We start from the raw sequence: 21,031 nt of genomic DNA on the forward strand, positions 1-21,031 counted from the left end.
GTCACACTTAAGTAGGTTGACCTTATTACTAATGGGAGCACAGATGGAGGAGAATTTTTCTTGTCTTGATGGGTATTTAGGATAGATTTGAGTGCTAAACAACTATTTTTAAAGCAACAAAAAAAGTGTTTTTAAAGCAACCTGATTGAAATACTCATGCTGCATTTCAGAAATAGTTTTAAACTTGCATTTCCTTGGAAGTCTTCAAAGAATAGAAAACATTTACCTCTGAGTTCTAATAACTTGATTGTACTAGACACTTGTGGGCATATTGGTACATCTCTAAGTCTTGACATTTATTCATGTGCATTTCTGAAGCTGTATGACCGTGTCAGGGCCTGCATGTATCCTAGATAATGAAAAACGTGTGTGTGTGTTTGTTGGTGTGTGAGGTGTCTGATTTTTCTGTGTTTGTTTTTACACACCCAATTTCAACACCTCATTTTAGTACATGGATTATGTATATCATTTGTTTAAAAGAAAAAGGTATTCAAGCTAGGAAGGGCTTTCAAATGCCTTTTTGTGTTTCTACTACTCTTAGAGCTTTAAACAGAAAGAAATACATCCAGGAAATTTTCTTTTTGGGAAATCTAAAGACTGTAAGATGTGGACATTAGAATGGTTTACCCAAACCATTTGGGGAAGGCAGCGTGGGGGATCTCTTACATTCTCTGTGCTGACAGAAGCCAGATTCCATGGGATTTCACGTGAGGCAGGGGGATTATCAGAAGCTGAGCAGGGATCTACTTGGCTACAAAGTAGTTTAAAAAATAAGTCCTCAGTGTAATTCAGAAGTGTTGAAGTCTCAAAACCTCCTTACCAGTTGAATATTTGGGAGATTTGGTTCTTGTCCCTTAACTCCCCTGAAGACATGTTCTTTTTCATGCGTCCTCTAGCAATTATAGCTCTTCAAGCAGTAGGATCTGTTTATTGAATTGAGGCCCTGATCAGTTATTTCTTCATTCAAATGCAGATGCTTAAAATGTTACTGTTGCTTTTATGACATACTTGGGGCTTCTCTTTGGACTACCAAATACGCATCTCTCTCTTTTATTTCTTTTTCTTCTCCCCTCTGTTTACATAGGGGAGGGGTTAATATTCAGGAAATTAAACCTGGGTGTTATCTTCATTGAAGTTTGTTTGTTTGTATCTCTTTGCAGCAAAACCTGTGATAAGCCCTCTTGAACTGCGAATGGAAGAATTACGGCATCATTTTAGGATAGAGTATGCTGTAGCAGAAGGTGCAAAAAATGTGATGAAATTACTTGGATCTGGGAAAGTTACCGACAGAAAGGCACTTTCAGAAGTAATTTATGTCATTACGATTTCTGACAGTTTGCTTTAAAGGTTCTTTCAAGAAAAAAAATTGAAATATTTCAAATTTTTGTCTTATTTTAAAAAGGCGCAAGCAAGGTTTAATGAATCAAGCCAGAAGCTGGACCTCTTGAAGTATTCACTGGAACAGAGATTGAATGAACTTCCTAAAAACCATCCCAAAAGCAGTATTATTATAGAGGAGCTTTCATTAGTCTCTTCACCCACATTAAGTCCTCGTCAGAGTGTGATATCTACTCAAAACCAGTACAGTACACTGTCCAAACCAGCAGCTTTAACAGGTATGATTTATGGAGCTTTTTCTTTTTTTAATCTTAATTAATGGTTTAAAGCAAGTCTTTAATGCCAACTGTATTTCTTTCTGGACATACTTAATTGTTGTTCTTTTCCTAGACAGAGGCATTTAGAATTTCCAAGTGTCTATGCACTGCAAAAAAATGCAGATAAGTTTCTATGATTTATTTGTTGACCTATTTATAATCCTGTTGGAAAAGTGAAGTTCTGGCCTTAAATTAGCTCACTGTGGAATGATATTGCTCGCATTTACCTAATGCCTAGATTATCAAGCACTTTAGAAGGTGCATAAGTATCATTATCCCCATTTTACAGATGGGGAAACTAAGTTGGGGAAACTAATTGCCCTGGTCATACAACAAGTAGGTGGCAGAGCTGGAAATAGGCATCCAGCTTTTCTAACACAGTTCCTGTTTTACCCACTGAACTTCACTGGATTTCTGGAAGGTGAGATTTATGCAACCAAAACATGCATTATATTTGTATTCCAAAGAAGGAGATCCTAACAAACATGCATGGAACCCTTGAACACTCTACTGGTGTTGATTGTTCTCCTGTTGAATAAACATGGAGGCAATTTTTTTAAGAGACTCAGCCTACCTACTGTAAAGGACCAGTACATTTATTTATAAATATAAGACTTAGGAACTTCTCATAGTTTGGGTTCACCTGGTTGTCCTTCCTTGGAAGGAAACTTTCAAGAGATGAACCCTACTTGAACAAAGGTCTTGAGCATTTGCCTCACAGTGTTCTTAGAGAAAAACATGCTTTTGACTACTTGGGATATGTTGCTTTATTAAATTTATTTAGTGAGTGGTCACAGAAGAATTGCTAGAAGAGATAGGTTTGATTTCATGGTTTTTGTCCTCACACATTTTACATGTAACTATTAAGCCTACTATTAACAAAGAAAGTTTATTACAAAAAAAATCTGTAATTCAAAGGTTACTCTGGTTATACTTGTATAACTGAAACCAGAATTTAGTTTTGAAGTAGCATGGGGTTATATTTTAAAACAAAAAGAGGAACTGTTCTGCCAAGCTGCAATGATAATAATAAAATGCAGTGGGTCTGCTTGTCTTCCACTGTGGTTCATCAGGACCTCAGCTGAGAGTCCTTGTAAAGTTGTGTGGTAGGGGCAATGTTTTTCATCAAATGAAATCTCAAATCATCAGTGATCATGGGCAGGAAGTATCATGCCTTGGGATTAAAACAGCTTTTTTTTTTTCCTTTTCCTGTAATACCATAATCAAGAGTCAGATTCAATAGAGTGACAATTTCTCTTTAAATGTGATTTACTGATACATATGAACAGTTTTTAATAGAAATTGTCAAAACAGAGCTACATGCTTGTGAAGTTCTTAATAGTTTCACTTTCATATTGACTACACAAAGAACTTTTGTATTGAGCTGGATTTAAATGAACAGTGTCTTTGTGTTTTGCCTCTAACGCTTTGTGAAAAATAGAGCAGTGCTACTGTCATACTTCTTAACGTGCATCAACATAACTTTCTGATATAAAGCCATTCCTTATACAAGCTTATAGCTTTTCTGCTTATTAATTTCTTTTTTTTTTCTAAACAGAGTTTGGGAATGAAGTATTCTTTTACCTTTTAACCTGTTTCGGAAGCCAATAGCATCTCTTTGTCTTCATAGCCTAATGCTTAGCTGTCACTTACGGCTGTTAGTTTCCTACAGGTTGGGATTTCTTCTTGGACTGGTTTCTTGGTGTCTGTTCTGTGGGCTATGATGTTGCCAGATCATTTTTAGGTCAAGTCTCACTTAAGTTTCTGTTGCAAAGGAGTACTTTTAAGTTTCATGGTTAAGTACATTTGCTATTAAAAGAAGACTGCATTTCAGCAGTGCATTTCTCACTGACACTGTGATTATGAGCTGGATAATTTCACCATTTCTAGTAGTTAATTTTGTCAGTGTCAGTGGTGTCACAGTTTTACAGATGTTATCTTCTACAGGATGAAGTCAGCCTACGGTTCTTGTAACCATCTGTGGTATTTAGATGTTTTTGTGCTGCTGGAGGAAACTCTTTTCAATTTGAACCGCAGCTTCTATACCTCATTTGGTTAAAGATGTAGAAGACCTGGAAGAGTACCTTCTTGAAGAGTAGCTTCTTGTCTCAGCTTTTATAAATCTGAATTCAGTAAAGTTGGAACAATTCAATGATTTTTAATTACGTACTAACTCAAATTTGACTTTAGCATGTAGCAGGCAAATGTGATTTCTGAGTGTATCTTAAACAACTTTGTAGTCTCAAAGTCAGTATGTTATTTTTATCCAATATTAATTAGTTATATAAAACTCATGAAAAATTGTTATTGTTCCATCCACAAGATCTATCGTTTTAATAAGAAATTCAAAATTTGCAGTCTTAAAAAGTGACATTGCTTACAACTTAAACCCTAGTCAGTTAGGTTCTCAAGTAAAGAAAACAAAGATACTTCTGAGACACAGAACAAAAACTTATTTTGTGTTAATTTGGTAAACGGTTGCTCTTTCTAGAAGGTTGAGTCCCACATATTTGACTTTTGATGCATTTATTTTCAGTATATATGTCTGTCTTGGATTTGTCTTTTGATTTCATCTGATATTTCTGTTATACCCTGTGGGGGTCAGAATGTGAGCTATTGCCATCAATCAATCATTAGTCATTCACTTGGTTTACTTAATAGCAGAAATCTTTGATAAATTGTTGTCTGTCATCTTCTAGGTACCCTGGAAGTTAGGCTAATGGGCTGCCAAGATATTTTGGAAAACGTCCCTGGTCGATCAAAAGCCACATCAATTACGTTACCTGGTTGGAGTCCAAATGAAGCCAGATCATCTTTCATAAGCAGACCCAGTAAAAGTAAAAGTGGGAGTAGTAGAAACCTTCTGAAAACTGATGACTTGTCCAGTTCAGTATACTCTTACTTCTCTTATTTTTATGGATATCTTTTATTTACGTTTTCATGTGCATGATGTGTTCTGTAATTTAAAGTATTAAATTGATTCAAAGCTTTAAACTTACCTGTTTCTTCACCTGTCAAGCTGTTAATAAAAGCACAACCACACTATTATGCCCATAAGAATCAGTTAAATATGAGATTACATTTTTAAGGGAAACTTACTAGAGATTTTTTTGTTTGTGGAAAATCCTCTTAAAGACTTAAGCTGAGTTTGTGTACTTTACTTTCAGATGAAGTCTGTGCTGTACTGAAGCTGGATAACACTGTGGTTGGTCAAACTAGCTGGAAACCAATTTCCAATCAGTCATGGGATCAGAAATTTACACTGGAACTAGACAGGGTAAAAATGTAGCCTGATTTCATTGACATCTGTAGTTGATTTTTTTGATTAATTTGATGTTGCCTTTTATTTTTCCCCTGTTGCTGTCATTTTGTTCAAATTTCATACGTGCAGGTATTCCCATCCTTACCTGGGGTTAAGCCATTGTGCTGGGCCAGCATTCTAGAAATTGTACCTTTTCTGGCTTACAAGTTGATGTAATGTTTTTACCAACATCAAACAATTAGGAGTTTTTTAGCCCGTGGTTCTTACATTTTAATTTGGATTACCAGATTTTAGTTATTTATCAGTAAACTGTAAAAGCAGATAGATACAGTTTGGTATTTTGGTAAAGCTATGTCATAGAGTTTTTACAGTGCTTCTACAGAAGTGTTCTCGTGTAAAGCTGATCAGTGCTTCAGAAATAATAAATTCAGTCATAGTTCTTTCATACAACTTTAAATGTTACTTGAAGGACACAAGTACTGAATTGATACCCTTGAAGTAGAATTTATGTTATAGAGGTTTAATCAAGCATTTGTTTTTTAGATATCTGATAGTCACAGCATTTTAAGGTACAAGGATTATTTTTTCCATCAGTGTTTAAAATAGACTGAAAATTAAACTATATTTTAGGAGCTTAAATGTTACCTCTGGTATATGTCTAAAACATATGACAAAAAAAAAAGCTACCTTCCTGTTTTTGCTTTTTCCCCGACAAACCCCACCCCTCCAACCCCAAACCAGACTCCCTCCGTCTAGGAAGGAAGGAAGCAGCTTTAGAGCTGCAGGTAGAGAACTTCAGGTTCTGGTCAGGAGTAGTGCAGGAAAAAAACGAGCAGCTGTGGAGCCCTGAAGCCTTGATTGTTCTCAGATTCAGACTAGAACTACTCAAAGCGTAGGAGCTGCTCACACCAGCCTAGTGTGTGTCATGGTCTCTGTTTGAGAACTCAGCTTTTTGGTGCCAGAACAGGACCTTGCTCCTGCTGTTCATGACCACATATTTCATGTATTTGAAATGCACAATCCAAACCCCGTCATTTTTTAATATGTTGCTTCTTCTTATTTCTTTTAAAACCTATCATAGCTATCACAGACAGTAAACTGATGCATCATTATGGAATTAAACTAGTAACATACAATGCTGCTGTTATATTGTATTGCAGGATTCTTCTCATTTTGTGACAAGCTTTTGTAAGAGGCATGTAAGACAGCCTAAGAATATATAAGTCCCACCAGCAAGATACAGCAGTAGTTCTTGTTAGTTTAAAGTTTTTGGCCCTGCTTCCCGACTGTGTTACAAAACCTGTATGTACTTTTAGAAATACTGTACAAAGTTTTGCATCATTGTGTGTATGCAGGTACTGAATTGTCTGCAGCCACGAAATGAAGTTGATACTTGTAAATAACATGGAAAACTACTAAAGCTGAGGTTAAACTTTGTTGTCAGAGCTTGAGCTCAAGTATCTTGAACAAGCAGTATTGTTAGACAGACTCAAAAAGTCTGGTGACTGTGACTGTCTCCCTTTACTCTCAGGGGAAATTTTACACCTGTACTTTTATTTGTACACTGGTGTTCACATCTGAACTGAATTGAAGTGCCATGGTCATCCTCGTGAGAGCTTGTTAGTCTGGCTGGTTAAGCCCTCACAGTCCTTTAAAGTAACAGCTCTGCATCTTGGTTGTTGGATCTTACAGTGGTAACTCTTGCAGAACAATTACTAATAAGTAATTTCCTGTGTATATGTTTCCTGTCATAGTCACGTGAATTAGAAATCTCAGTTTACTGGCGTGACTGGAGATCTTTGTGTGCAGTGAAGTTTCTGAGGTTGGAAGATTTCCTGGATAACCAAAGGCATGGCATGTGTCTCTATCTTGAACCCCAGGGCACTCTGTTTGCTGAGGTAAGAATGTTTCTTTGAAGCACTTGAATATACTTGCAAGTATTATGTTGCAGAATCATTTAAGAAGTTTTCCTTAAACTTTTAAGAATGCATTTGTTCTGAAAATTAAATTATAACGCACATTATTTGAACTGCAGGTTACATTTTTTAATCCAGTTATTGAAAGAAGACCAAAACTCCAGAGGCAGAAGAAAATTTTTTCGAAACAGCAAGGTGATTGTTTTATATAAACATGTAAAGCTTAGAAATTGTATAGATCTGTGATATTTTTTATACAGTCTTAATGTTTGCCTGCGAATAAAGCTGTTGATAATGAAGGATTTGGCATTGCATTTAGAAATGTTTCGAATTAGAATTCCTTATTGCACATTAGCACTTAATTGTGAATAATTAGGAATTGCTAAATAATTTGACAGATTTATTTTGTTCTTGATAAACTATAAATGGATTAATATTGGGGGGGTTTAATTATTATTTGTGGTAATAAGTAAGGAAATTACTTGCACCCTGTTTTCTGTTTTCACAATATCTATAGGCAAAACATTTCTCAGAGCTCCTCAAATGAATATTAACATTGCCACTTGGGGAAGGCTGGTAAGAAGAGCCATTCCAACAGTGAATCACTCTGGCACCTTCAGCCCCCAAGCACCAGTGCCTGCGACCGGGCCGGTGGTGGATGCCCAGCTCGCTGAACTGCCCCTGCCAGCTGGGTATGTGATCTCTGCAGGGTTTAAGTGCTCTTAAGTGCAAGAGGTAACAGTGAGATGCTTCTGCCCTGAGGCAGAAGAACATAACGTTTGTTGAGTCTGTTTATTCTGCAAGGCTGCAGATCTTTCCGTGTTTTAATTGTGGAGATCCATTTTATAGCTAGATCCACACACATAAGCTTTGGTTTAGAAGAGATCTACATAGATTAAAACAATCTCTGCTGTACACTGAGGAGTTATTTATTTTCTTGTCAGTGACTCTCCTGTAGCCAAATTGGACTTTGAACTTGAGCCTGAGCCTCCACCTGCTCCACCCCGTGCATCTTCCCTTGGGGAAATATGTGAATCTTCCTCTGAGATAAAGGCTCCTGATGTGCCTTCTCAGGCAAGTGACTTTTAAGAATCTTTATGATGGATTTCTTCCCTTACATATCAGCCTATGCTCCCTTAACTTCCACATACAGAACTGTCTCAACAGAATGCTCTGACTGCTCTTGGTGGCAAACTGTTTCCATGGTTGGTGTATTTAACTCTCCAAGTCATTGGTTCCACCACAGGAAAAAAAACAAAAGTCCAAAATCATTGGAGTATTCAGGATAAAGTGGTTGTATTGAGAAAGAGCAGAATGACTGGAGCAGTAGGTTTCATCAGTCTGTTAAAAGCTTGTTTGTCTGTATCACCTGAAAGGTTGCCATTTTAGCCTGGGTAATGAGTGTATTAAGAATTTTACACACTTTATAGTAAAATTTCTATATTCATTTGCCTTCACAATCAGTTTTAAATTTTCTGATCTCTTGTTCTTCACAGGATGAAGTAACAACTTTTGATTTTGAAAATGGCAGAAATAGTATTGTTCCAAAACTCCAGCCTGAAATAATTTGTGAGCCTGATGCTCCCCATACAGACATGAAATACACCAACACCAGAGAACCTGAGGATAGAAGGTGAGACAGCAATGGGTTTGCTGTTGATCTGAATAATATTTCTTAAAGTTAATAAACGAGAAACTTTGTGATTTTTTTTTTTTTTATTTACATAGATCACAACAAAGATTTCAGTTCAGTCTGAAGGATTTCAGATGTTGTGCTGTACTGGGCAGAGGACATTTTGGAAAGGTAAATGTCAAAAGGCTATAGCAAGTGTCAAGTCAATATCAAAAACTAGGTGCAGCTCTTAAATTTCTCTCTTCTGTTTTAGGTGCTGTTGGCAGAGTACAAAAACACAAACGAGATGTTTGCTATTAAAGCCTTAAAGAAAGGAGATATTGTTGCTCGTGATGAAGTAGACAGGTCAGTTTGTGAAATGTGACACGTGAATTCCATAATTTGTTTTCTTTCTGTATGCAGCTCTTCCTGCTGTAAGCTCTACCAAGCAGTAGTTGAATTGAGTGGATGAGCAAAAGAAGTTGTCATTTCCCTGTGTAGTTGGCTGCTGCAGACATGTAGTCTTGTTCTAGAACAAGGGAGAGCAGGGTAACCCAGGAATGCTGCTTTGTTTTAGTGCCCTTACCATGTCTGTACTACAGCTCTGACTTAAAGCTGGACCTGGTTTTGATTTCAGGTTCTCTTGCAATTATTTATTCTAATTACTGGTTCTGTAGATTTCCACCATGTTTCAGGACAACAGTGACTGTTTACTTGCAAAACCCCTGTGTTGCTTTTCTCAGCCTGTAAAATACTGTCATACTTTGTCCATCATATTTTTCCCTGTGTATACTCCACTGTTGGGAGTGGAGTTTCAATGTTTTTGACCCAAAACTGAATTTTTGGTTTTTTTTAATTTGCTTGGAAGTGAAGAGGCCTTTACAAAACTGTTTTTAGTTTTAGTGCAAGGTGTTTTTACAACTGTTTAAGGGTGAATATATTCATTTGCAGGAAGAAAGATAACTGTATTAACAATAAGCTAAAAATTAACCAGTTAGCTTAAGGAGAAATAATCAGGAATTACTATACATAGATATTTATAATATTGCCACTGGTTTTCTACTTTATGTATTATATACAATTAAAATGGATTGAAGTGAATGTCATTATATCAATGCATAGTTAATGTTATCTGAGTATTTGGAAGGAAAATTATCAGGGCACAATTTTCATGGACTACTAGGTTTCCTCTTTTCATTTGGGGAAGCTAAATGTAACTTCACAGAAATCAACTTAATATGTGTGCAAGTATTAAAATCTCTCTCTTGGAATAAAAAAATGTTCTTACCTTCTCCTGAGGAACAGAGGAAAAAACATAAGGTGTAAAGTACCAGTAGTTTCTGAGAATCGAAAGCATTCAGCTTTAAATTGTTCCTGATTTTCTGTTTGCAGCTTGATGTGTGAAAAGCGAATATTTGAAACTGTGAATAGTGTAAGACATCCCTTCTTGGTGAACCTTTTTGCTTGTTTCCAAACCAAAGATCACGTTTGCTTTGTAATGGAATATGCTGCTGGCGGGGACCTGATGATGCACATTCATACTGATGTCTTCTCTGAACCAAGAGCAGTGTGAGTATCACCCCCCTTCTGTGGCACCAAGGGAAGGGCACTTTGTTCACTGGATAGGAACTGAGGTCTTTATCACCACATGCCTCCATATTATGTCACTTCAGCCAGTGCTGCTTAAGTTTTTAAGAGGGTTAGAGATTCTAACTGATTTTGTTAGAAAACAACATGCAGATTTAATGTACCTGAATCTGCATTGAATTTAAAATGTATATACAAATGTTTAATTTTTATAATTTGGGTTTTTTAAGATTACATAACAAAGCTGAACAAGAAGTAAAATAGCAGACAAAGCTAAAAAAGGAGAGAGTAAGCCTGTTTAGAAAACCTTCAATGCTCTGGCAATGGACACTACAGAAAATTTATCCTCCAGGCCAAGCAAATGTACTGCACTTTTGCCATCTGGCTTTAAAACTCTGACCTCGTATAAAAGTAATCTGTACCCAAAAACAACAGTGGGTAATCTTCAAAGGATGGCTCATAAAAAAATATGAGTAGTAATGGACTTCACCTTCTGAAAAGAAAGACTAAATTCCATTGAAATTTTAACTTTAATTTTTTTGACAGATTTTATGCTGCATGTGTGGTTCTTGGACTTCAGTATTTACATGAGCACAAAATAGTATATAGGTAAGTAGTCACTGGCCCATTTGCAACAGAGGAATGTCAGCTATTCTCAATAGTACTGAAGAAACATCAAGTGATGCAATTTTGTTCTCAAATGTTCATTTAGAGATTTGAAGTTGGATAACTTATTGCTGGACACAGAAGGCTTTGTGAAAATTGCTGACTTTGGTCTTTGCAAAGAAGGTAATGGCAGTTAAATTTTCTTTCTAGGGGAATTCCATAGTGTGTCCTACTCTTGACTGTTCCTTGAAAGTTTTGGAATGCCAGATGTGTATAGTGTCTATTTACCATGTGTCATTTGAAGGGAAAAAAGTATATCTCTGTGTCAATGTGGAGATAGAAGGAAGTTCCTTAGTGGGGAAGTATCGGGAGCACCTGAGCATTGCCCTATTCTTTTTATATCTTTTTCGTCAGTTTTGAGCATCACCTGTTCTGATTCTTACTTGAAAGCATCTCTGCTTTATTAAGAAGGCACACTGCTGCGTTTTACAAGTTAGAAGAAAAAGCATTAGGTTGTTTTTCTAATTCTAAACATGCTGACACTGTACAGCGAAATCAAGTGCCATTAGAATCCATCCCGAGCTCTTACTTTTTTACAAATTCATTATCTATTTTTCTAGCTCTGAAATAGTTGCAACTCGAAGCGTATGGAAATGATGTACAAAGTATACTATAGATAAAATTCAGAAATTATCCCAAAAGGGGAGCCTAGAAAGTTACTTTCAAGCATCTCACTACTGACCTTTTAAATAACACATAAAGTAGAGGTAGAAATTACAGTGTCTTTCTCAAACCCCATTGCAGGGGGAAAAGATCTGGCAAGGTCCATTTTCTTCTCCAGTTTGTATGGCCTGCCTTCCATATCTTTTCCTTTTGGGTAGCCTAGAGGGAATTGGGTAAATGCAGTAGGTGTTCAAACGTGACTGCTGTCTTCAGTCTCCTAGGGCGAGTCCTGTGACTCTAGGTACAAAAGTTCTGTAAATGACAAAAGGAAATGAGAAGGAAAGCTCCGTGCTTCACTGATTGCTACAATAAATGGGTTTTTTGAGTTTTCTGCAGCACCTCCCCTTGTAGTGTCACCTTGTGGTGCTGACGTCCCAGACTGTGCCCCCCTGGCACATACACAGGGCTTATTTTGCTCAGAGTTGTTTCACTACACTTAATGTTTTACTTTACTATATGTAGTTTGCCACTACAGAAGCACCCAGAGCAGGCATGTTTGACTAAACCAGCGTGCTGCATTTGCTTCTGCTACCTGGCGGTACCTCTGCTTCTGCTTACAGAGCCTAAGATTGTTTGTGTCTTTCCACACAGAGGTAACTGGGCAACAGAGCTCTAACTGGAAGCTTAATTTGGCTCACTGTATATAGTTAGGGATAGAGAAACTTAGAAAGAAGCACATGGGCCAAAGGCATGGGAAGGTAGAATGGGGGAATGTTTTACCTCGTTGGCCTGAGCCTTCAGGACACAGCCCCAGGATCTACAGTATCTGCTGAAGTTGCTCTGGAGAGAGGTTCTGCTTGGAGGAATAGGTTGTGGAGTGGCAGAAAATACTGCTCACTTTTCATTATCTGTAACTTTTCAGGAATGGGATTTGGAGACAGAACAAGCACATTCTGTGGCACACCGGAATTTCTGGCTCCTGAGGTGCTGACAGAAACTTCCTATACAAGAGCTGTAGACTGGTGGGGTCTTGGTGTTCTTATCTATGAGATGCTAGTGGGTGAGGTAAGTTCTAGTAAGGTACAGTGGAGTCATAAAACTAAGAACTGTTTAAAAGGTTACAAAACTCCAGATAACAGCCTGTCAACATTGAATATGCCCTGTCACAGACTTAACCTCCAGATTTTTGTTTTATTTTTAATTACATCATTATGTCTTAAATCAAATTACAGTAATGGCACATAACCATCCGTGTCTCTAAGCAAGAACATAGTACATCTATGCATCTAGTTTTGGGGACCTCGGTTTCCAGGACATATCTGTTATCATCAAATTTGGATGTGAACAGTGGTACTGCTTTCAAATGCTTTTGGGAAAAATAAACTTCTTCACTTCCATTCAAGGTACAGGAGTTAACTTTAACACATAAAACTGGATAGCAGTGAAAGATTGTGCCAAACACACTAAAATAGAAAGTCCCAGTTCCACGTAAATAGGCTGGTATGAATAAATCAGTATTGAGAAGTTATTTACCATTGCAGATACTGCTTTACCTTCTGGTCCGTTATGTTACAGTATTTCCCAGATGGCACAGTGAGAGCTCACGTGCTAAAAACTGGAGAAAAACTCATCATTTTGTTCTCTTTCAAAAAATATGACCATTTAACTTACTTTCACTTCCTTTCAGGTAAAAAAAGGACAAAAAGCTTGTACAGTGTCACCTACATCTGTCTGGCCACTTCAAAATAGTTTGAAAACCCTTGAGCTGTAACATGTCAAAGATATTACAAAAACAAATTGGTCTTGATCATGCTACTTGTGAATGGCAGCTCTCCCAAAGAAGAGCTGATACTTTCCACATTCCCCATACACCCTGTGTCAGACTTCAAAAAAGACCATGGTTTTAGGTGTTCCTACTTCTAAAAGCACATTTTTAAAGCATAGTCCTTCAGTAAGAATCAAGGGATAATACCAAGTTGCCTTTTCTCTCTTCCTTGTGGAAAGCTATCTCTGTTTCTGGGAAGGAAAACTTCATTTCAGGGTGTCTAATTCCAAGCATTCAGCTGAGTATATGTTGTTTTCAATTATAAGTGATTTCTAAGCCTGTTTATAGCATTTTTTTTATTAATTTCATTATAGTCTCCCTTCCCTGGAGATGATGAAGAAGAGGTGTTTGACAGCATTGTAAATGATGAAGTAAGATATCCACGATTTCTGTCTACAGAAGCCATCTCGATAATGAGACGGGTAAGAACATAATCATAATATTATAGTATCCCCCTCTTGTCCTGTTTTCTCTCCAACAATTACAATAATGAGGAAGAAAATACTTAAGAAACCTTTGCTTGGTATATTTTTTTCTGCAATTAAATTTCAGACTTGCTTCATTTATACTGTGCCATGCTGCCTTATCACCTTAAATGAAAATTGTTGATGCCATTCCACTTTATTCAGGAGCATTTTTTTCTTTATAATATGTAAAACACTTAAGGCCTGATTTTTGTCCCTGAATTATGTTTCCTAGTTGTATCTAACCGGAAAACTTCAGCTCTCTTTTCCTAGCAGAACACTGCTGCATTGACCTGTTTGATAGATTAACCTTGTCACATGCATATTTTAATTCAAAGACTTCTAAATCTTTTTGGTTTTATTCCAACTGGGGCAGGGAACACCCTACACATGGCATCTGCAGTCCCGTTCTTGGCAAGCAACAGCTGATTTTGTCTATGATTGTTATTAGTGCTGTTCTTAGTGCGATGCCTCTGCTTATCAAAAGGAGATGGTTGAACCTGTCTGAGTTAGAACCTTATCACAGCTGATAGAAAAGCAACTACTGGAAGTAGTTCCAAAGCCTTTGGAATCGGCCTCTCCACTGAAATGTCTGATGCTGAGTTTCAGTCTAGCACCCAATTCAGCAGTGTGCTGCAGCACAGTAACTACCGTGACATAAGTATTTAAGTAACAGCATAAATATTCTATAACTGAAAAGGGAGAGTGTGTTTGCCTAGAGAAAGAAGGCAGAATACAGTTTTAAGGCAGTACCTGGGGAAGGCATTTCTACTGTGAAAATTATGATGCCAATATTCACAGGGGGCAGGGTCTGCTACACTGCACCCACAATATGTGTACTGGGATCTTTGTGCTTGCACTTTACTAGTTGTGCTGTTTCCATCAGAGAAATTTGTACATAACACAGTAGACATTATCTTTTGATGGCTACATCATGAATATCCACCCGCCCTGCTGCTGGGCACTGCCTGGAACAGGGGACTGCTCACAGCAGCACAATTCACAAGTGGGAGCATCAAACTCCTGGAGTTAACTAGAAAGCCTTTCCTTTGCCTGAGTGTGTGAAGCAGCATTGAACCCTCTCTTGGGTTCAATGCTGCTGTGAAATAGCTGAGCACTGGAGACAGCAGGGTAGTTTTCTTCTGAGCCCTGCAAGAATGACTGGCTTACATAAATCTGTGCCATCAGCAGCAAAAAGCACATTCTGCATACTCCCTGTGCTGAGCACTTGCCCCACACAGCCTCTGGTACCAAGACCTGGCAGCACAGGTCTGCAGGGAGGCAGAGGAGTCTGCTCTGTAGCTGTTCTGGCTCGGCTGTGGGTGGAACTGTGCTGGCAGGCTGAAAGAGCACTGCTGAAAGCTAAAGCTTTGTCCCTTTCTTTGAGGGCCAAGCATTTTCCATAGATCAGGTAGTATGAATTTCACTGTCCACCTAATCTTGGTGTTGGCTCTTACTCACTCATCCTCCCTCCTACCTCTCCCTTCTCCTGAATTTCTCTGCTGAAACCTTGCATGTTTTGTCAGCTGCTGCGTAGAAATCCAGAGCGGCGTCTTGGAGCTGGAGAGAAAGACGCTGAGGATGTGAAAAAGCATCACTTTTTCAGAGTGAGTACAAACTAATAGTATTTCTAAGGACATGAAGGAGTAGAGATGGGAAACTAAACATCAATTCCTTTATTTTACAGCAAATAGATTGGAATGCTTTACTGGCCAAGAAAGTGAAGCCTCCTTTTGTACCCACCATTAGAGGACGAGAAGACGTTAGTAATTTTGATGATGAATTTACCTCTGAAGCACCTATCCTCACTCCACCTCGGGAACCAAGGATACTTTCAGAAGAAGAGCAGGAAATGTTCAGAGATTTTGATTACATTGCTGATTGGTGTTAACTTCCAGACACTGTGAACCCCCAGCTGACTGGCTCACAAGAATGCCTCTCTCGGAAGAATACCGACCCTTCAATTGCTCTCTGTGCCACCTGTAGCTTCTGGGTTTTTTTAAATCACATGAAGATCCTTTTAAGTACTGTTTTAACACTCTTGTGAAGAGTGGCCTCTTTTGTATATTGTTTTTTTATCTGAGCACTGGAAAGCAGGTCTATGGCGTTCATAAGCTGAGTTGGTGAACCCAGGCTGTATTGAGCTTCTCGCACATGGGCACACGTGGATCTGTACAGTCTCTCTCGCTCTTCCACAGCAGATAACATCACTTTTTAAAGTATCTGCCTTAAGTGGGAAAAGCAGACTTTGAGCTAGGTAATCTCCACTCAGCCACATTGGAGTAAGTTGGGATACTGGTGACACTCACACAGAACACGGTTCTAGTCTGAGAAGGCAAATGATTTCAGCTAAATATTGTGCAGTCTATAAAACTACACATTTCTATGTACACCTTCATCTTGTGTTCTTAAAATAATGGTATTGAGAACAGATATGCCTTGTTTTGTAAATTTTCTATGGTATTTATTAGGAAAAATGTTAAATGCCTTGCCTTTGAGATAACAACTGTGTAAGTGCTTCCATTACAAAGAAAAAAATCCAGAAAAATCCGGAAAGTTTACCAAAGTCACTTGCCAAACAGTTTTGCCTTCAAGCTTCTTAAGCACGGCTTAAGCCCCCGGTTGGTATGAGGAATGTAACGAGGACATTGCTCAGTGCAAGCCCAGAGCGAAGCGTCCACGTGGCCCCAGCCCGGCCACTCCTACATCGGCCTCCTGCCTTCCCCAGCCCCGAGGGGCAGAGGAGTCACCCAGTCCTTATCTAACCACCTCCGTCATCCTCTGTCTGTCCTACGATGTCATTTAGAAAACATAAGGATTTTCAATGTATACATGTGAACATGTATATTTGGAAGTTGTAATGTATTCTTACCTTTAGGCAAGTAATTTAATTGTACCCCTTCATCAATATTGCACGGTGGCAAAAAAAATGTATCCATGTAGGCCACTGACCTCCAGCCCCTGAATTGGCAGTTACTGAGAGTAAAAAGCAATACCTTGTAACAGAATGTATAAATATTTTTGATAAAAACAGTGTATATTTTATAAACCCCTTAACACTAAAAGCTGTACCTCAAAAGTTGAAAAATAATTTTGACCAGACACTGTGTGTATTTGTAAACCAAGACCTACTTTTGCCATCTGCTGTTCTGGGGGCAAACATTAATTCTTGGAAAATAAATTTCCCACATAGTCCTTATCTCTAGCACCATTCAGCACTAACCTCACAGGTTCATCAGGGCCAGGAGTTTGCTGTTCATGGTCTAAGGCAGTGAGAATCAGCACCCAAATTATGAAAGAACTGGTAATTTTATTAATTCAAAGAAGAAACTCAAACCACTGGAGTGTGCAATGCCAAGATGGTGGTTTAAAATCAATCATGATGCTGGACAGACCTGCAGGGTCAGGCAGGGGAGAGGCTTAAGGGAGGAAAAAAAATAATGGTTAATAGGTCTAAATCAGGCAAGTCCCCCACAGGAAGGAGGGAGGCACCTTCCCCAGTGCTGCAAAGCATGTTGGGCAAAACGAGTCAACTCCTCAGCACTCATTGTTTCCAGGTTCTAATTAATAAGAAACAAATTATGTTCCTGTATCAGGCTGAAACCAATACTTTTGAGGTACAGTCAGCTCGCCCTTTTTTGGTTCCCAAAAATATATATATATATATATAAGCATCGAACAGGGTGCTTAACACTTATGAAAGTATCCTCAAACATACTTTTTTGTAACTACATCTTGTACAGAGATCTTTTTTTTAATCTAAGCAAATCACTAAAAAAAAAAAAATTAGAAAAAATTAGAGGGCAGGGTATGTTCACCCAGTTAAGATGGAAAAAAGCACTAATTTTATCTCTGTAGTTTTTTAAATATTTTTAGGCAGATTAAGATTTAAACCCTAGATTGTAAATATATTTTGCTATACTTTATCTGTATGTGGCTGCTCAAGCACTTTGTAAGGAAATTAGGATATTTTAGAATGGTACACTATGCATTAAAATGAAATGTGCCTTTAACAAATGTCATTCTAAGTGTTTTGCAGTCATTAATATCACAAATTAAAGTTCTAAATAGAGTAATTTGTAAATTGTGTCGCAAACATGATTTTGCTGTTTCTTGAAGTAGCTGGTCATGTTTTCTCCACAGGTAACTTCAGAAAAAAAACTTACAATCAGGAGGGGACCCAAATCTCTTGGTAATAGTTCAGTGTGCTTCCATTCTTAAAAAAAAAAAAATCAAATTTACTAACTCCCTCTGACCAATACCTTCTTTCTGAAGGAAGGCAGCCTCCTCTTGCTTGGAACAGTCCTGAAGGCAGCAGAAGGCCACCTCAGTTGGAGTCTGGCCTGCTTCAATCAGCATTCTCCCCTTCACAGGCTTCTTCTGAGGGCTGTGACCCCCCTCCTGGGTGCTGCACCATTACAGTCTCTTTCCTCCCCACCCTTACACAGCAAGCTCTGTAAACAAGCCAAAACCTATACCCAGCCCACAAGGAGCTTTTTCTTTAGGCAGAGGATGAAGCTTTCTTTTCTGAGTACATTTAGAACAGAAATCTTTACTTTCAAGAGCAAAGCGGAATTTCATGAGGCCATTGCCCAGAGACACTTCATACCTACCTAAGCAATCATTCCAGAAAGGGCTGGTTCCAAACCAACAGTTTCAAGTATCTAGTCTGAACTGGAGATGAATTAAAGTAGGAAGTGCTTGAAGATATTATGCCCTTGCACTTGTGTGTGGGGAATGCAACCCTTCAGCCCTCCTTCTTTCTCCCGAGCTGCCTCCCACAACTACAGCCAAGTGTTAGCAGAGACCCCAAAACGTGCCACCACCCCAAGTGCAGCCGGTGCCTGCGGCACTTCGGGCTCTGCTCCTCAGGCAGCCTTAGCTGCTCCTGCCCCTAGCTGACACAAGCAGGTCATGAGCTAAAACAGCTGCAAGCAGCAGCTACTAAAGGGGTCATAACTGCCTAAAAATTAATTCAAAGCTATACCCTTTTTCTGCTGAAATGCTTCACATAACTGCCGTCTACTGGGACCAGTAGTAACTGTTTTTCAGAATATACCTGCCCCTTCAAGCATATTCCTAGTTCTGCCTCTTAGGGCTGCAACAGTTACTGCCATCTCCACACCACAGGAGATACAGCAACTGCTTTCAGAACTGCAGGGTCAAGCCAGGATAGCGTATCCTGCCTCCATCTGCTGCACTTCAGAGCCTTGCACAGATGTGTTTAAATTCCTGTCCAGACAGCTTTAGCTGTATGCTACAATTTCAACTGCAAACACTCACCTCTCACGTGTCCAGTGCTCATGCATAGTGCCTGAAAGGATTTAAAATGTGAGCATTATGGGAAATGAAAGTTTCAGTCACTTTTAACCTTCATGTAGCAGATTTAACCCACTCATGCTGGAAAGCAACACTTAAAGCAACTTCCACCTTTGCACTTCCAAGCTGTAACACTACATTAAAGGTCAGGCCCTGCCCATTCAAAGCATCTCACCATCTCCCACAGAGGAGGCAGATGGAGTAGCTCAGAGCAAGACCGGGAATGCCCAGGTAATAGAAAATGTTGCAACAAAGTCAGGGCAATACATCAGACACTTGAATACCTGCCCTCCAAACTACCAAGCACACCACCTCCAACACCTGCACCCAAACCTTTCTGGCTGCAACCAACAGCTTCAGTGGTGTAACAGGACTGTACGACCTTTGTTATTTGTTTACAGAAAAAACGTTGAGCTGCCACATTTCAATTGTCTCTACTGGCAGAGGAGGATTAAAACTAAACCAGCAAGAAAACAGTGAGTGCTATTGACAATTACTGCCATAGTACTGGACACACAGCCTTCCCTCTGGACAGCTTTAGGACCAGGCATGCAGCAAGCTGACCCTCAGCTGTTCATATGAGTGGTTGAACTGAATTTGCACCTGTGATACAAAATGAACTCAGGAACCAGAAGACTCCCAGTTAAGTGCATTTGTTGCTTTGCACACAAAGGGATACTGTCAGGAGGCATCTAGTCTTCAAAGCTCTTAGTCTGGGGAGGGCTAAACAACTTCAGGCCTTCCCTCAGCACCTGGCACATCATTTCAAACTGGACTGGCAGGTCAGAACATTCAAAAGAAACACACTAGAAATGCTTGGGATTGTACCAAGGAAGGTAAAAGGCATCATGAAGTTACCAGGAATTGAACTAAAGTGAGTCCTCACGCTTCTCTTTAGTTGCTTTGTCATCACATCCAAGAAGAAAAGCAGAGACATCAGTGAAAATCACGGACACTGGGCCAAGGATGCCACTAAACCTTTTGCAACCAATCTGGAAATCTCCTGCAGCAGTTGTGCAAACCTTTAAACGGCTTGTCAGCTGCTTGCATTCTGGGTGCAGTCATCCATTCCCTACAGCTGCCTACAAATACTGGAACACACTAGAGATTAGAAGTTGCGCAGAAAGCGAGCATTTAAGCAGCCTTGTGACCAAGCCCGTGAGTATGAAGCTCACTCCACCATTCCACGGACTGCATTCCAGTTCTCAGCATGTACAACAGTACGTGCATATCACATTGCAGTCATACCCACAAGATGGTAAGTGTTTTTGGAAAACAGTTTATTTGGGAATTACACAATATTTTAAATTTTCCAAAATACATCTTACTAGATCCCTACAAAAGAAATCTAAATAAGTACAACAATATGAAATTAAATTTGTTGCAACAGTCATTAAATATTTTCTTCCACTAGTATATACATACAAAATGCCACAATGAGCTCGTTTACCCTTGGAATGTGTGCTGCGTTCCAGCAGTTACGCTCCATCTCCATATCCTCCAGTTCCACAACATGAAGACTCAATATTAACACTTTGTACATCCTTTATTATAGGCAAAAATAAAGAGTTTGTTGGGTTTGGGGTTTTTTTAATAGAAATTAACCCTCTGCAATTTCACAGCTGCGGTAGTTTGTCTACTGGGGTATCAAATTTGAAGTCTGCTGGGAAGAGATCTGGAGCTCGAGGATAGATCAGCCTGTATGACTGTCTAATTGTAACATCAGCCACACCAGCAATATCACCAATTTCTACAATAAAAAGCAGAGAAGTGATTAGTTTTTACTTTTGCCATTTATATTGAAGAAACCAGCAAGCATAATTTATCCAGAAGTGCTAGACACTTGCTTCATTTGTAACTCTCCCAAAAGCCTAGTAGAAATGGTTTTAACTGTGGAGATTAATACTTTGCATACATAAGTCTATCTTCTCACATACCAGAGTTCAACTTACCCATCAATCTTGGAATAACATCAGTTTCAAATTGTAGAGGGCCAAGAGTGTTAGACACATCTGCTGCAAACTCTACATATGATCAGCAATATTTCAATAAATTGTCATCAACATCAGGATCTTCACTTTTGTGCTTTGATTAAATATAAGCAAAACAAGCAAAAGACAGC

At 38.8% G+C, this 21,031-nt stretch overlaps 2 protein-coding genes across 4 annotated transcripts in view; one reads left to right on the forward strand and one right to left on the reverse strand.

Moving 5' to 3' along the window:
* Nucleotides 1-17,666, forward strand: part of PKN2 (protein kinase N2) — a 54,634-nt gene extending 36,968 nt beyond the window's left edge. For both annotated transcript variants that reach the window (XM_017805412.1, XM_017805411.1), the window contains exons 5-22: nt 1,161-1,306; nt 1,403-1,616; nt 4,355-4,540; nt 4,823-4,932; nt 6,672-6,815; nt 6,953-7,028; nt 7,351-7,525; nt 7,778-7,907; nt 8,330-8,466; nt 8,562-8,637; nt 8,720-8,811; nt 9,838-10,014; nt 10,579-10,641; nt 10,745-10,821; nt 12,224-12,366; nt 13,441-13,548; nt 15,117-15,197; nt 15,278-17,666. In XM_017805412.1, the coding sequence (XP_017660901.1) occupies nt 1,161-1,306; nt 1,403-1,616; nt 4,355-4,540; nt 4,823-4,932; nt 6,672-6,815; nt 6,953-7,028; nt 7,351-7,525; nt 7,778-7,907; nt 8,330-8,466; nt 8,562-8,637; nt 8,720-8,811; nt 9,838-10,014; nt 10,579-10,641; nt 10,745-10,821; nt 12,224-12,366; nt 13,441-13,548; nt 15,117-15,197; nt 15,278-15,481 (2,339 nt within the window). In that variant the 3' untranslated portion in view covers nt 15,482-17,666. The remainder of the gene's footprint in view (nt 1-1,160; nt 1,307-1,402; nt 1,617-4,354; nt 4,541-4,822; nt 4,933-6,671; nt 6,816-6,952; nt 7,029-7,350; nt 7,526-7,777; nt 7,908-8,329; nt 8,467-8,561; nt 8,638-8,719; nt 8,812-9,837; nt 10,015-10,578; nt 10,642-10,744; nt 10,822-12,223; nt 12,367-13,440; nt 13,549-15,116; nt 15,198-15,277) is intronic.
* Nucleotides 17,667-20,180: 2,514 nt separating this feature from the next.
* GTF2B (general transcription factor IIB) overlaps nt 20,181-21,031 on the reverse strand; it is a 21,699-nt gene continuing 20,848 nt past the window's right edge. The window contains exon 7 of one of the 2 annotated variants that reach the window (XM_017805622.1): nt 20,181-20,659. In XM_017805622.1, coding sequence (XP_017661111.1) covers nt 20,526-20,659 — 134 coding nt within the window. In that variant the 3' untranslated portion in view covers nt 20,181-20,525. The remainder of the gene's footprint in view (nt 20,660-21,031) is intronic. The other variant, XM_017805623.1, reaches the window with a different exon arrangement.

The sequence above is a fragment of the Lepidothrix coronata genome, unplaced genomic scaffold (genome assembly GCF_001604755.1).
Source record: "Lepidothrix coronata isolate B3197 unplaced genomic scaffold, Lepidothrix_coronata-1.0 Scaffold12, whole genome shotgun sequence".
NCBI lineage: Eukaryota > Metazoa > Chordata > Aves > Passeriformes > Pipridae > Lepidothrix > Lepidothrix coronata.